General features: G+C 38.7%; 1 protein-coding gene across 2 annotated transcripts in view; it reads right to left on the bottom strand.

The window, feature by feature from the left end:
* abcg2d (ATP-binding cassette, sub-family G (WHITE), member 2d) overlaps nucleotides 1–15811 on the bottom strand; it is a 22097-nt gene extending 6286 nt beyond the window's left edge. The window contains exons 1-11 of one of the 2 annotated variants that reach the window (XM_054778561.1): nucleotides 15755–15811; nucleotides 13800–14031; nucleotides 10458–10517; nucleotides 10258–10372; nucleotides 7647–7799; nucleotides 7404–7561; nucleotides 6999–7150; nucleotides 4328–4429; nucleotides 3963–4213; nucleotides 2672–2754; nucleotides 1–70 (exon numbers count right to left, since the gene is read on the bottom strand). The exon at nucleotides 1–70 is cut by the window's left edge and continues 20 nt beyond it. In XM_054778561.1, the coding sequence (XP_054634536.1) occupies nucleotides 1–70; nucleotides 2672–2754; nucleotides 3963–4213; nucleotides 4328–4429; nucleotides 6999–7150; nucleotides 7404–7561; nucleotides 7647–7799; nucleotides 10258–10372; nucleotides 10458–10517; nucleotides 13800–14026 (1371 nt within the window). In that variant the 5' untranslated portion in view covers nucleotides 14027–14031; nucleotides 15755–15811. The remainder of the gene's footprint in view (nucleotides 71–2671; nucleotides 2755–3962; nucleotides 4214–4327; nucleotides 4430–6998; nucleotides 7151–7403; nucleotides 7562–7646; nucleotides 7800–10257; nucleotides 10373–10457; nucleotides 10518–13799; nucleotides 14032–15754) is intronic. The other variant, XM_054778562.1, reaches the window with a different exon arrangement.
* Between the last annotated feature and the right edge of the window lie 190 nt (nucleotides 15812–16001).

Raw genomic sequence — 16001 nt, 5'->3', positions numbered from 1 at the left:
GATGAAGAGCTCGGCCGCCGACACTGTGCTGAAACACTGGTTGGTGGTGATGAAGAAGAGCGCCCCCATTCTGAAAGTACATCATAAAGTCGTTTGCCACCGAGGTGAGGCCTCTTTCCACTCTGTGACCCCTGCTGTTTGACCCTCACACCCCCCAGCCATCAGCAAGGGACCCAGTGGTGTCTGCCATATTGGCCATGAATTTAATGACATTAGGTCCTTATGTTCCACTCAAGCAGAAAGAAGAAGAAGGAGACCACTGAGGTTGATGTGCTTCTATCTGCTCTATAATTACTGTAAAATATTACGTCTTAAGTCTTTAAAGACAGATATCCCTCATGTCTGGCACCCTTAGTAGGCTGGCTAACTTCCTGGTAACCTGGCCAGATGTTACTTTTGTGGCAGACTAAATTGTCTTTGATGCTACAGAAATGTCTGGTTCGTCAAACCTTCTTAAGCTTCTTGTCTACAAGGTTTTAAGAAAATGTTTGTAGAAGACTTGAAAATGTTGACGTAAATGTCACTTTTGTCGCAGACTAAGTTGCTTCGGAAGCTAAAGCTAAATTGTCTACAAGGTTTTACGAAAATGTTAAGTTCATTAAAAAAAAGACTCTAAAATGTTTACGTGAATGTTACTTTTGTCGCAGACTAAATAGTTTCTAAAGCTACTACAAGGTTTTACAAAAACATGTACGTTAGGTGCTTTGAAGGCTCAAAATATGTTAGGTGGCATGTTTATGAAAATGTTAAGTTCGTAGATGACTAAAATGTTTACATAAATGTTACTTTTCTTGCGGACTAAATTGCTTCTAAAGTTTCTAAATTGTCAACAAGGTTTTACAAAAGCATGTACTGGTACATGTACAGACTCAAAATATCTTAGGTGCTATATTTACGAAAATGTTATGTTCGTAGAACACTCTAAATTGTTTATGTAAATGTTTCTATTGGTGCAGACTACATTGCTTCTAAAGATACGACTAGGTTTTACAAAAACATGTATGTTAGGTTGTTTGAAGGCTCAAAATATGTTAGGTGCCATGTTTACGAAAATGTTAAATTCATAGATGGCTAAAATGTTTATGTAAATGTTACTTTTGTTGCAGACTGAACTGCTTCTAAATCTTCTAAATTGTCTACAAGGTTTTACGAAAATGTTTGTGTAAGACTCGAAAATGTTTACGTAAATGTTACTTTTCTGGCAGACTAAATTGGAAAGCTTCTAAATTGTCTATAAGGTTTTACAAAAACATGTACGTGAGCTTCTTTGAAGACTCAAAATATCTTAAGTGTAATATTTACAAAAATGTTACGTTCATACACACTCAGAAATGTTTATGAAAATGTTACTTTTGGTGCAGACTACATTGCCTCTAAAGCTACTACTAGGTTTTACAAAAACATGTACATTGGCTTCTTTGAAGGGTCAAAATAAGTTAGGTGTCATGTTTACAAAAATGTTAAATTCGTAGATGACTAAAATGTTTACAGAAATATTACTTTTGTTGCAGACTAAATTGCTTCGAAAGTTTCTAAACTGTCTACATGGTTGTATGAAAATAGTATGTTCATAGAAGACTCTAAAATGTTTACGTAAATGTTACTTTTGTCAGAGTATACATTTTTTCTAAAGCTACTACAAAGTTTTTACATAAACATGTACATTAGCTTCTTCGAAGGCTCAAAATATGTTAGGTGATGTGTTTATGAAAATGTTAAATTCGTAGAAGAGTCTAAAATGTTTACGTAAATGTAACATTTGTCGCAGACTAAATTGCTTCCAAAGCTTCTAAATTGTCTACAGGGTTTTACGAAAACATGTACGTCAGGTTCTTTGAAGGCACAAAATATGTTAGGTGTCATGTTTATGAAAAGTTTGTAGAAGACTAATTTGTTGATGGAAATGTTACTTTTGTCATAGACTAAATTGTCCTCAACATTTATAGGAATGCTTACATTAGTTTTGTCAGAGACTAAATTGTCTATAATATTATGAAAATGCATATGTTAGATTCATCCAAGAATATAAATTCTCTTATATTCTTCTATTGCACATATGTTGGATTTATTGAAAGACTCAAAATATGAAAATATTATTATGTTTACAAAAAGTTCGCAGAAGTCTCTAAATTGGTTATGTAAATGTTACCTTTGTTGCAGTTTAAACTTAAATGATGTTACAAAAATGTTAGGTTCATCCAAGACTGTAAATAGTCCTCTGTTTCCAAAAACAAGTACGCTAGGTTATTTGAAGACTCAAAATATGTTTGGTACCATGATTCTGAAAATGTTAGCCTCGTAGAAGACTTGAAATTGTCTTCAGCGTTTACAGAAATGCTCATGTTAGTTTTGCCGGAGAATAAATTGTCGATGATGTCATGAAAATGTGTTTGTTAGATTCTTCAACGACTTAATTGTCTTCGGTGTTTACAAAAACATGTATGATCTGTTCATTGGGAGATTGCAATTATGCTTGGTACTATGTTTATGAACGTGTTAAGTTGGTTGACCACTCAAAATTGTCTTCAACATTCACTTAAATGTGTATATTAGTTTTGTTGAAGACGAAATTGTCCTTGATGCTATGAAAATGTTTGGTCCGTATAGAAGACAACAAATTGTTTGCATAAATGCATCCTACTAACTTGTGCTGAAGTAATGTTCCTCCTACCTGTTCTGGATGCCACTCTGATCGTCTTTGACCCTGAAGAAAATGGCCCCCACAATGAGAGCTAGGAAAATGTGGACCCCCACCTGCACAGACAGAACCGGGCACATTCAGACAAGGTTTTTTTTCCGGAATATCGTGTCTTTGGGATTGCAGGAGGTTTCATATTATAGCTGTGAGTTCATGCATTTATCCAATTGCAACTTTGTACAAATAGTCAGAGCATTAAAGGCTCAGGGGTCAAGTGGACACTTTTTCCCCCCATCAGAGAAAGCCGGCGGCGAGGGGGAATGGGGGATTGACAGCAGAGAGTGAGAAAAGTGAATAAGGGCACATGTTTTAATCCCAACAATTTACACATTATGACAGAACTAAGCGGTTCCCAGGGTGAACGGATCAGCTAATAAGGTTCAACCCCGCCAGCTCATGCGCAAGCAGGCCGTTGGAGTGATGGGTCGTGACACCGTCATGTGACGCGCCTCACACCGTGGCCATCGGGGGTGGGGACATCCGGGCCCAGATATGATATCAGTTCAGATCCTGGCCTGAAGGAGGCAAGAGTCGGGTCACAACAGTCACCAAAGCCGATTATGGCGGCCACGCCGTCCAGATCCCCACTTGTGGGATTATTGGGATTTATCTGGGCCCAATTTGCTGTTAATAATTCTTAAAGTGAGGAGACTTCTCAAAGCTTTGAGCAGGTTGACCCCTCCAAAGAGTCGTCTGTGCCTTAAGATCATGAAGATCATGATGATGATCATGAGGGCACTGACGCAGGTTTTTTAGCGGTGATACAGCAACACTACTGAACCCTGTGAGTGAATGACATCAGTTAAACATCTGTGTCGTCTGTGGGTAAGGTTTTGTTCATGGTCGACTCTTCTCTTTAATGTTTACGAAAATGTACCTTAGGTTTAATCAAGTCTCTGAATTGTCGTTATCCATCTATCCATTTTCTATGCTGCTTACCCTAAGTAGGGTCGCAGGTATGCTGGAGCCTATCCCAGCTGACTTCGGGCGAGAGGCGGGGTACACCCTGGACTGTACTTTCATTCTGGGCTCTTCTTCGAGCTTCCTCACTAATGCTGGAGTCCAGCGCTTTAACCAAATATACTATTGCTTGTATTTTTCAATACAAATTGAAAACCTTTCAAATTGTGTGATCATTGACTACTTCTTCAATGTAGCGACGCATTCCCAAAAACCAGGAAGAAAGGCTATAGAGAAGGAACAGCAGTGTTTACGAAAATGTGTATGTTCAGTTGCTTAGGACAGAGTAGGTGGAGGTTTATACCTGTGCCACGGATGTTTGTGGGTTCAACATAAGGTTCTGGAAGGTTCTGTGAAGCACCCAACGCAGCTGGTGGCAAAACGAGCTGTTATAGGTGACGGTGCGGGATTTGGGCCGCGAGGAGCAATGCTTGTCCTGCACAATGCGCTCCAGCTGGCTGCGCGTGTCGCTGCAGTAGCTGCTGTTCTTGTACTCCTCCACCAGCCGCTCCTCCATACTCTGCCTGCAGCTGCTCAGCTCCTCAAAGTCCAAATCTGGACGTGACACAAGCCCATTAATGCTATGATAAAACAGTATGGATCCCAGCTATACGTTTTTAGTGTAACAATTGTAATTGATTTGAAAGAATGATCCTGACATGAACACACCTTCAGAAATGTTGACTTTGGACATGCTGCTGATGGTGAAGTCTCCACTGATCACATCCAGGAAGAAGTCAGCCGGGTTGTTGTGGGGTTCACAAGAATATCCTGAAAGACAAAGGCAAATATGTCTTTCTGCTTGCTTATACTCATTACTATTTTATGTTTCTTTGCATTACATTTAAAGCTGCTGTATGTCGCAGAGAGCGTCTCTCTAACTTTTGAGCGTACTGCATTGGCCCTTTTCCTGTTTTGAGTACGTAAGCTACGCCCTACATAACACACGCATGACCGTAATTTCCGGACTATTAAGCGCACCAGAATATAAGTCACACCCCGTAAATTTAAAGAGGAAAAAAAGATTTTGTACACATACAGGCCACATCTGTCTATAAGCTACAGGTGTCCATGTTGTAACATTTAGTACACAGAACGATGTTACACAGAAAGGTTTTTTAGCTTTTAATTAAATAAATGTGTTTTTGCAAATAGTGCCTAACAGTGAGTGTAACAGGACTAATTAAACAGTAGCCTACCAGACAATAGCCTACCAGAAAAGTAATTGATCGCTGTCTTCATCTTCCTCCAGCCACATAATTCCTTCATCATACACTTTGCCCCCCTCTCTTATGTTGTCGCCCTCTGTGTCACTTTCATCTTGAGGCAAATTAGTGCTGTCCTCTTCATCATGCAGTCTATCCTTTCGAAAACCGTTGGTGACAGTGGATTTTTTGACACTGCTCCACGATGGCAAAATTGCATCAAAGTTGCTGGATCGATCGCCTTTAACTTGAAAGCTCCATCATACTGCATTTCTTCGTGTGTTTTACATGAGGAGGGTGTGTGCATGAACCCCAACATGGCTGTTCTAAAGTATATGAGATGTCGCAAGACTAGAATGTGACCATAAATTAGCCTCATCACTGTTTAAACCGCAGGGTCCAAAGCGTGACAAAAAAGTGGCGTCTTATACAGCGGAAAGTACTGTAGTTGCTTTTTGTCAGCTAATGATAGTGATTTGACAAAGTTTAGCTACTAAAATTAAACTGTATAGCCCTATCATAACAACATCGTGACTGCAAATTGTTGATTGCCTCTCTGAGATTGCTTTTGTGTGTGCGCTACAGTCATGTACAGTACGTGAATACTCGACAGCCATGAGTGACCAGTCACATTTTTCTGGCTGAACCAAAATTTATGCTAATTTTTATTCAGTTTAACTCTGTACAAATATAAACTTTTTTGTTAAATCTGTTTTTGTAAACCACGTAACATAACATATGCTAGCCACTGGTGGTGTTCTTGTATTTTTGCAGTTTGTCATATTTATATCTTGTTATATTCATTTGTTAGAGACCAGGGTTACACAAAAACAACTGAAAGCTATGAAAGCTTTTGGAGTAGTGGCCCGGTCATCGAACAAAAACATGATATACGAGGTGCGTCAGAAAAGTTCCAGGACTGGTGTCACTAAAGATTATAGTATACGTAGCTGCGATCAATGAATTTCCGCCAAGTAGGATTCAATATTAATAAATGGAATATTTTCGTAGTTATGGCATAGAAAACCTGTTTATGATCTTCCAAATACGGTTTATAACATTATTAGAGCTTCCTAGACATGAAATAACACCCATACAGTACAATATAGTAGATATAATCAGAGGAAATAAAACATAATAGACATAAATAAGATAACATTGACTCACACGTTAGCAGTTCCTTGTTGTTTTTTCTGGACAGCGTACTTCCTGTGCCAGCTTTAAACGGCTTTACACTTGTATTACCCAATATAGTAGACAAAATAAGAGTAATTAAGCCATTTAAGACGTAAATAAAACTCCTGCTGTTGTGTGTTGCAATAAATGCATTCCCTACAGGACCTTAGTGATTATAATTAGAATGCTTCTTCTGCCTTGTATTTGTATTTTAGTTATTAGTTAATGGCCGCACAGTGGCCTAGTTAGCATGTTGGCCACACAGTCAGAAGGTCGGAAAGATCAGGATCCGAATCTTCGTTGGGCATTCCTGTGTGTAGTTTGTAGTAGTGTGTAGTGCATGTTCTCCCCATGTGCGTGGGTTTTCTCGCTTCTTCCCACATTCCAAAAACGTGTATGTTAGGTTAAGTGGAGACTCTAAATTGTCCATAGGTATGAATGTGAGTGTGAATGGTTGTTTGTCTGTATGTGCCCGGCTATTGGCTGGCGACCAGTCCAGGGTGTACCCCGCCTCTCGCCTAAAGTCAGCTGGGATATATGCGACCCTAGTGAGGATTAGCGGCATAGAAAATGGATGGATGGATAAAGACAGTAGTTAGACGGATGGTAGTTAGTTCATTTAGCTATTTTTATGATTGAAAATGCTTAAGAATAACTACAATTTGATTAAATATGCCGTTTTTAAAAATTAATAATAGGCCGTATTCAACCACAAAACAGCGGGCAGTATTTAATACATTTTTTTAAAAACATGATATAGTGAGGGCATGATGTTCGAACAGTGATGTAGAGAGGGACTCTTCATTGAATTTCATTTACAAACTACAAGTTTTCCCCTTGGAGTTAATCTCCCTGGTGTCTATCTATGGAGATGGCTATTGCAACACCGTCTCAGCATTCACGCTCCAATGTCTGCAGGAATGTAAATGTGTTGATTTCAAGTAAGTAAATTGTATCACCAATATTGGCGAAGTAATCCAAAGCGTTTGGCGCCGGTCCATGGTACACCATCTTGCCACCAACCAGCAAGGTGAGCGAGTCAAAAAGCCTGTAGATGGAGTAGCGAGGCTGATGGATGGACATGATGATGGTTCTCCCTTGGTTGGCCATCCTGGAATGAGACATGTGGAGTCCACTTAGAAGTACAGCATTGTGCTAAGGTCTTACGTAACCACTAGCACACAACACGGATGATGTATACAGCTGTGAAGTCAATCTGACTTATGGGGGTCAAACTTGGGGTTTAATAACAGCACCACCATTTGGTATATTTGTCAGAAAAATAACGGCGCAGACAACACTGTAGGGGTGCATGTTTAGACACATTTTCAGACTTTCGCACGGTACTGCGATGAATCTTTTACCTTCGGAGCAGCAGCAAGACAGAGTTAGCCGTGCTAGCGTCCAGGCCTGTGGTGGGCTCGTCCAGGAACAGAACGGGAGGATCGATGATGAGCTCCATTCCGATGTTGGTCCGCTTCCTTTCGCCTCCTGAGATCCCTCGAGTCAACTGAGTGCCCACCTGCCAAGATGGAGCAGTCAAATAAAAACTGCCCCTAAATATTAGTTAATAGTTTCAAAACTGGTATGTGGCTACAATGCTTCACCTTGCAGTCGGCCACCTTAGAGAGGCTCAGTTCTGCGATGAGGTGATTGACACGGGCCTCTTTTTCGCTCTCCGACACATAGTTGGGTAGACGCAAGGCTGCCGAGAAACGTAGATTCTCCCTCACCGTTAGCGTACCCATAACCACGTCCTCCTGGTGGATTCAAGAGATTCAAGAGTTTTATTGTTATATGCATAGTAAAACAGGTAGTTATACTAGGCAATGAAATTCTTGTTCTGTTCATTCTCCCAAAAAAAGAAAGAAAGAAAACACAAGAAAATGAATAAGAACAGAAGAAACATTAATACCAATAAATTAAGCAACAACAACAGAAGAGACATTAATACAAATAAATAAATAATTAAATAAATGAGTGATCAGGCCGATGACTGTAGTGTCATCCGCAAATTTAATGATGCTGGTGTTGTTCTGGGAGGCCACGCAATCGTAGGTGAAGAGCGTGTAGAGGAGCGGACTCAGCACACACCCCTGTGGGGTCCCAGTGCTCACAATTCTTGAGCTGAATGTGCGATTGTGGACTCTGACTGACTGGGGCCTGCCTGTTAGAAAGTTAAACACCCAGTTACAGAGGGAGGGAGACAGGCCAAGTGTGAGGAGCTTATTTGTGAGTTTGTGGGGGCTGACTGTGTTAAAAGCAGAGCTATAGTCTATAAATAGCATTCTGACATATGTGTCCTGGCCTTGTAGGTGCGAAAGGGCTGTGTGGATGGCAGTGTTGACTGCATCATCCGTGGACCGGTTCTGGCGGTATGCAAACTGTAGAGGGTCCACAGTGGCCAGGAGGTAGGTGAGGGTAAAGAGTAGTCAAGGTCAAAGATCAGGTATTATGACAGTCAAGCGTGCATATTATATTTTTAATACTAGCAAATAGGGATGGGATTAATAATGAATTAATTGTAGGGGTGTCACAAGATCTCCTGCCACAGGATCTTAGATTGAGATGAAAATGTGACAAGCTTTCTCGTTCAGAATCTCGAGGGCACAAGGACTGGGATGATAATAAATAAATTGAATCATCACACAATAAATGAAAATGAACTCAAATCATTTTCCGGCCTCAATATATTGCCATGTGCATGCGTGTCTGTATTGTCATCTCCTGCATTCAAACAGACTGGAAGAGGATCCACTCTGTGCATTGGTATCAGGACCTTGGCACAGTTGTTCCATGGAACATCATACATCATACAGTCTCCATGTCTCCGTGGGTGGAGGCGGGGAAGCTAGCATACACACAGAGTGTGTAAAAAAACTGCAGAAAAGTGTAGCCTCATGAGGAGCAATGCAAGGTAACGTAGTAGAAATGAAATTAGTAGATTGTCATATATTTTTTAAATGGATTTCTTAAAACCAATGTTAAAATCTCGTCTTGGAGACCCAATCTCGTGTATCGTCTTGTCTGGTGACCTGAGTGTCTTGTGACACCCCTAATTAATTGATAAAAAGTCTGTTGATTGTATGAAATTGGTGATTACAGTCCATCCCGATCCCCGCTATTCATGCGGAAAATGTGAATAATGGTCGCACCTACAAAAATGCCTATCTTTGATACCTCTGATATGATATGCCTCTCAAAGTTATTAAATGCATTTTAAATTCAGTTGTGCACATTCAAGAAAAACTGCACTTTTTGGAGACTTTTGCCCATCATCCACAATCCTTTTGTGAGACATGAACACACGTATTTTTCTTTTCTGTGAGTCCTAAAGATATCAAAACAGATAAAAAGTGGCAGCTAGGAATGCACGTAATGGGACACACCTATTCCGCCAAGAGAGTCTTCTGAAAAAACCTCCAATAAGTGCCAACAACGCCCCATTTACATAATGTGACCTGCACATTAACCAAGCTACAGCGACATTGTTATTGTAGGCGAAGATTTTTTTTAGTGCTTCTTTTTTTTAATTACAGCCTATAAACGCTGTTACAGGCCAAGCCCGGCCCTTAAAGAAGAATTGCATTGGGGGAAGTTGAGTGTCTCTCTCTTCCCTCTCTCGTCTGTCTGCACTGCCCATTGTTTTCTGCGTCCTGATTGGCTGTAGACCATTGCCAATGAATCTCCTTCGTGCCGTCCTGCCATGTCTGCTGTGTCATTGCTAGCTGGCTTGCTCGCAAGCTTGTAAATGAATCTTCGGTTCGTCTGCAGCAATGTGTTTTAACAAGGATACAAAAACGCTACAGCAGAACGGCGCCAGGAAGAATTGCACCGACACAGGAGTGAAATATGTGTGATCATTTCTCGTGCTGATCATTCAAATGAAGGTTTGAACTGTTTTGAGAGTGTTTAAACAAGAGAGAAATGTGAGAAAATGTTATTGCCTGCGTGAGAAAAGTGTATAAAGTGTATGGTGAGGGGGTTTAGAGCCTTAAAACATAGCAGAGGCACCGTTGATTCAGTCTTAACTACTGTAGTTTGCTCTCAATATGACGTCACCTATGCGAAGAACTCCACAATGGCACAACTTTGCCAAGCAGCATGGAAACAGGAGTTCAGAACATTCAATAATATTTAAAAATAAAGAAAATTAAGGAAACGGCCATCCATACTTACAAAAGAACCACTTAGTTAACAGAGTGACATAACACGCACCTGAACTACGTATCCCGAAAGGCACTTGAAGTTTGGCGGTTGTGGCGCTCCGTCGATTAAAACTTCTCCCGAGAGACCAGAGGGATCCTTCCTCGCAGCGAGAATATCCAAGAAACTTTGCGAAAGCAAAAAAAAAAAAAGGAAAAATATCAACTGTTGTGTGGACATTTGTGCGAAATTTTTAGGGTGGATGCACTCACGATGATTTCCCGCTGCCGGTTGGCCCAAGAATTGCGTTCAGGCCCGGCCTCATGATGCCGCTGTGGACAAAACAAAAACAATACATTTTAATGGCAAAACATTAGCTATAACTGCACAGTGTGCTGCGATCCAATACAAGAACAGCATCAAACATACTGCCTTACACTGTCAGGCAGCTGCTGTCTATACAGTTGCCTTCCACCTCCCCAATAAATGTAAATTAGATTTAATTACCAAGTGTGCATAACTTTGATAGACGGCCAATTTCAATAAATAGTGACCATTTCTAATGCTAGCGGCAGTGAGCTACTACAGCCTTTATTTGTTCATTTATTGCAAATTATTGCAAGTTTATAAGCTTTACAAAGACAGTATGTAGCATTGACAATGACAGGTTGAGTAAGTTTGAGCTTTTAGTTTGAGATTTTAATATTATAAATATAATTTTTGTCTTTCAATGAAATTCAAGGATGGCATAGTGTCTTGGAGCTCTTGGGATTACGGCTATCAACCTCAGACAACGGTCATGATTAGTTTGCCAGGTGAGCCCAATGAAAAGAAAACTACTTAAAAATGATGTTCCACATTATTAAGCATGCCAGAGATTTCAAGCAATATGGGAAAGAAAAAGGATCCCTCCGCTGACAAAAAAAGCGTCAAATATTGCGATGCCTTGGACGAGGCATGAAAACATTCAATAATTCACACAAACTTTCGCATGGTGAAGACATTTGTGGCTAACTTAGAAGGGATTGTGCTGATAAAGGCATAATGAGAAAGGTTTCTGCCAGACAAATGTATTGAATCAAGAGAGCACCAGCTAAAAAGCCATTACAAAACAGCAAACAGGTATTTGAAGCTGCTGTAGGATCCTCCAGGGGCTTGTAGTTATGCATAAACCTACTATTTGGCCCCCCCTAACCAATACTCACAAGCGCAAATATATGAAGATTAATTTTCAAACAATCCTGTTTACTGATGAGGGCGGTCCGTATGGATGAAGTAGTGTATGGCTGTGGCTGTGATGTCAGCAAGGAGGTGGCTGAGTCACGTTTTGGATCGGAATCATTGTAGGCCCTTTATGTTCATTGAAGGTGTGAAAATGACCTCAGCAAAGTATGTAGAGCTTCTCACTGACCACTTTCTTTTATGGTACAATATGAAGAAGCATACCTTTTGTCGCAAAATGGCCTTCATGCATGACAATTGCATCATCTCATGATGCAAAGAATACCTAACTCTCTGTCATTGGCCGTTATGGGCATGAAAGGAGAGAAACTCATGGTTTGGCCCCCTTTTTTTCTCCTGACATCAACCCTATAGAGAACCTACTGAGAATTGTCAAGATCACAACAAAACAGCAGCTGTGGGAGGCTATTCTGACATGTTGCAAAGAAGTTCAAGCAGAACGGCTTAAAAAACTCACAATGTAAGAATGCGTGGGGCCTGATATGAAAGTCATATCAAAGAAGGGATTTTATGTGAACATGTAACTTGGCCTGTTAAAATGTTAGTGATAGAAATAGCTTGTGCTTTCAGTAAATATGACCTCCTTATGCTGCAAATTCAACAAATGACCATTTTCGGTTCCAGCGAAATGCTTTTAAACTCTGTGGTGCATAATAATATGGAACAGGGCATTTTAAGTTTTTATTTTTGAAAAAAAATCCATTATCATTGGGAGGTTTGTTCAATGACATTCAAATTGTACTCTAAACTAGTCAGCAAAATCAGAGAAAAATAAAATATCATTTACATAATAATTAGGAACATAGTGTAAATGAGTTTACAATAGTAAATAGTTTACAATCGTTAATCTTGTGGCGGTAGCATGCTTTGGTATTATTATATATTATTACTGCACTGCACCATACTGAGGTATGTTGGTAATGCAATGTTTCCTAATGAAACTACTTCACTTCATTTTTTTGCAAAACTACAAAATGATTTTACATTTTTTTTAGGAGTAGAGAATTTACATTAATTATTTTTTTCTAATGAATATTTGGATTTTTTTCAAATGAATTATTAGAGTAAAAATTATACATTCATTAATAAAAAGAAAATTCATTAAAAATGGCATTTTTCTTTAGATAGTACATAAATAAATTCAAACATGCAGGAGGTGGATTTGTACCAAGGGTGTACACCAGGGGTGTCCAAATGTTTTCCACCGAGGGCCACATAGTTAAAAATGAAAGGATGCAAGGGCCACTTTTATTTTGTAAAGCAACCATGTAGATATGATATAAGTTATATGTAGTTCAAGAAAAAACTGCATCTCAGCTTTGTGATACTGGTAAAAAAGCCTATTATTAGTATCAAGTTTGGTGGCGTTTTTCCCCATTTTAAAATGTTTTTCCGAATATTTGAATAAACTTCATAAATTGTCTTTTCATAATATAATGATTTTATTCCCATAATATTAAAATTTTCCCCCAACCTGTTTTTCCAAAAATGACAACTTTTGTTTGTTGTTTCTCATAATATTAATGACAACTTTTAAAAACTAACTTATTTTTTCTTTAATATTTCAACTTTTTGTTACTAAAATTATACTAAAATTACATTATATTATTTTTACATCAATTTCTGTTTTGTTTTTTTTCTATTTTCCAACTATTTCAACTTTCTTCTTGTAATTGTGACTTTATTCCCATATTTGGACTTTATTCTCGGAACATAACTTTTTCTGCAACCTAATTTTTCAAAAATTACAACTTTGTTGTTTTGTTTGTTCATACTATTACGCCTTTAAAAATGTATTTTTTTCTTTAATATTTCAACCTCATGCCACTAAAATGACATGCAAATGGCCCCCGAGTAAACGCATATTTTTTTGATGCAACACATGTATACAATCTCAAAAAAGAATATACTATATAATGTAATATATAAATAAATAATACATAATTAAAATATATAAACATGTTGACTGAAGTGTGTACAATAAATTGGATCCAAGATAAATTTGGTTGATTCATGAAAACAAGAGTTTAGAGAGGACAAAATAAAACAAAAATATTGTGAGGGTACAAAATGGAATTAAAAGATTGACCACAAGCCTGGCAGTGGGTCATGTGACGGCGTTTTAATTCGCTCCCCTGGCAGGCGACGACTTTAGTGAGATTATATGCAAGAAACCATGCTTAATATCATATAATTAAGACAGAGTTAAAAGAAATAATTCATTCTTCCATGGGAAACACTATAGACGTTTAATACCATCAGAAAGACGGCAATGTAAAGGGGCCTATTCACCATTGTGTATGCTCTATCTGCAAGCAAACATAATAATCATTTGTCAATAGACAATAGACAGTTAAAAGAATGAAACAAACTTGAGGTCCATCAGTATCTGGCGAGGACTTGAAGCGTTTTTGCCGAGGAAGCCGCCCTTCATGTGCACTTTGTAGCGGATGTCGTGGAAGCTCACGGTTGAGCCGCACGGCTGCTTGGCCGGCTCAGTGATGGTGGCGACCTTTGACCCCGCCGAGCCATTGCCGCAGATGTCTTCTATCATGGCGATGTTGACGTGGCCGCCTCGCTCCATCTTCCTTGTCGACATGTCTACTGTTGAAGGACAAAGAAGAAATCAACAATTTAAATAACCACTACACTTATAGTAAAGCTTGTTTTTAATTCATTTTTTAAATGAGATGTATTATTAGATATTGCGCTAATTTGCTTTGTCACCTATAACAGTGGTCCCCAACCCCGGGCCGTGGGTCATTTGGTACCGGGCCACACAGAAAGAAAAAATAATTTCCATTATTTCATTTTTTCTATGTTTTATTTTGAAAAGTGGCCAGATTCTCTCTGTTACATCCGTCTCACTTGACGCATGTCCATCGCGCGTGTGCTAACTTTATCTCATGCCGCACAGATAGACTACTGCTGTATTTTTACCATTTTTCTTTCACCTCATATTTGGTGTCAAATGCTGATACTATGTGGGAATGCATAAAGGTAAGTTTTGATGACTTATTGAGTGCTAATGTGCACATTTGTCTCAAGTTAATTCATGCTAGCGCACTGCCTTCTATCACACACGTCAAACAGCGATGTAATAATCTTTCTGGAAAAACTTGAACTGGTGGATGGTGGGTCGGCATTCATTTTGTGCTTTTAATTTGATGTTATTCATGTCTTAGTTTTACACAACACATCATAAATGAGGTAAATTAGATCACTATAATGTACGAAACCACCTCTCCCACCCCCGGTCCGCAGGAGATTTGTGGGAAGACAAGCCGGTCCGTGGGTCAAAAAAGGTTGGGGACCACTGACTTATAACACCAAACGAGGATGTGGATGTTTTGTTCAGATAGCTTAGCATATACTGTATTGACATACGCTGGATTGGCTTTAGCATCTTTAATATATCAAATGTATCAAGATGGCCCCAATTTCATTTTTCTGTATGTGACCCTCATCGGAAAAAACACCCCTCATTTAGACCAGCCACAAAATTATAAAAAGGTTAGATGTCATACAGGCTCACTTATGTTTACAATTTAAAACATAATCGCAACCTATAGTAAGCATAGTACACGTATGAGAAGATATTATTAAATGCTAATATTAAAAAATGATTCAGCTTACAAAGCATGGTAAAAATGTTTACATATTAAGATTTTTTTTTTCCGTAATTTCCATAGTTCAAATGAAAAATGTAAGCCCCAGAAAATTGCTGTAGATATTTATTTTTTGTCACTTTTCACAAAAAAAATCATACTCTTCCTTTATTATAGTATTTAATTTCATTAGTACCATTACCTTTTTATAACATTTTGATTTTCAATTTGCATCTAGGTACAAATGTCTTATGTACAACATTTAGCATTTAGATCATTTTGAAATGATGAATCCATAAAGCCAAATGGTGTAATTTTATTTTTTTGGTAAAAAAAAAAATATTATGTGGTTTATTACTAAATTAGGTGCATAAGTAAAAGTGTTGGTTTAGGAAAATACAGAACTATACAGAGTACTTTTTAAACTTGTCATTGAAATGCATTTACCCGTAACTGTACAGTGCAACAACATAAGGTTAGCTCTGCTAAATGAACGCAAGTAGAGAAGAAAATAAAAAATGTGAAAACATGAATACCCTAACTACTACAAACTGGTATCTGAAAGTTAGTATGAAGTAAAAAAAAAAAAAAAAGTACATTTAAAAAACAAAGAAAATATGTTTGGCACTTTCTACGAACATTTCTCCAAAGCAAAAAACAAGACTCACCAAACTTACTTGAACTAATAAAAGCAATGGAAATGTGAATGAAAAACTCACCGGGCTTTTGAGAGGGAGTCGTGCTGCAGCCGTCAAGAGTCGAGAAAGGCTGAGGAGCCTCTCATGACGGCGGAGAGGAAGGCCTTCCACTTGGCAGTGCTGCAGGCTTCTTTAACCCTTTGCTCGCCACTCACTCAACTACACACTCACACTCGTACACGACACTACACATACCCAGTGGTTATGAGGAAAAATGGCAGGACAACTACAAACATCTACAGTATAATTCAGTATGGAACGTCATACC

This window comes from Dunckerocampus dactyliophorus, chromosome 6 (genome assembly GCF_027744805.1).
Source record: "Dunckerocampus dactyliophorus isolate RoL2022-P2 chromosome 6, RoL_Ddac_1.1, whole genome shotgun sequence".
NCBI lineage: Eukaryota > Metazoa > Chordata > Actinopteri > Syngnathiformes > Syngnathidae > Dunckerocampus > Dunckerocampus dactyliophorus.
The sequence above is the reverse complement of the archived record's forward strand: the minus strand, read 5'-3'. Positions and strand labels throughout refer to the sequence as shown.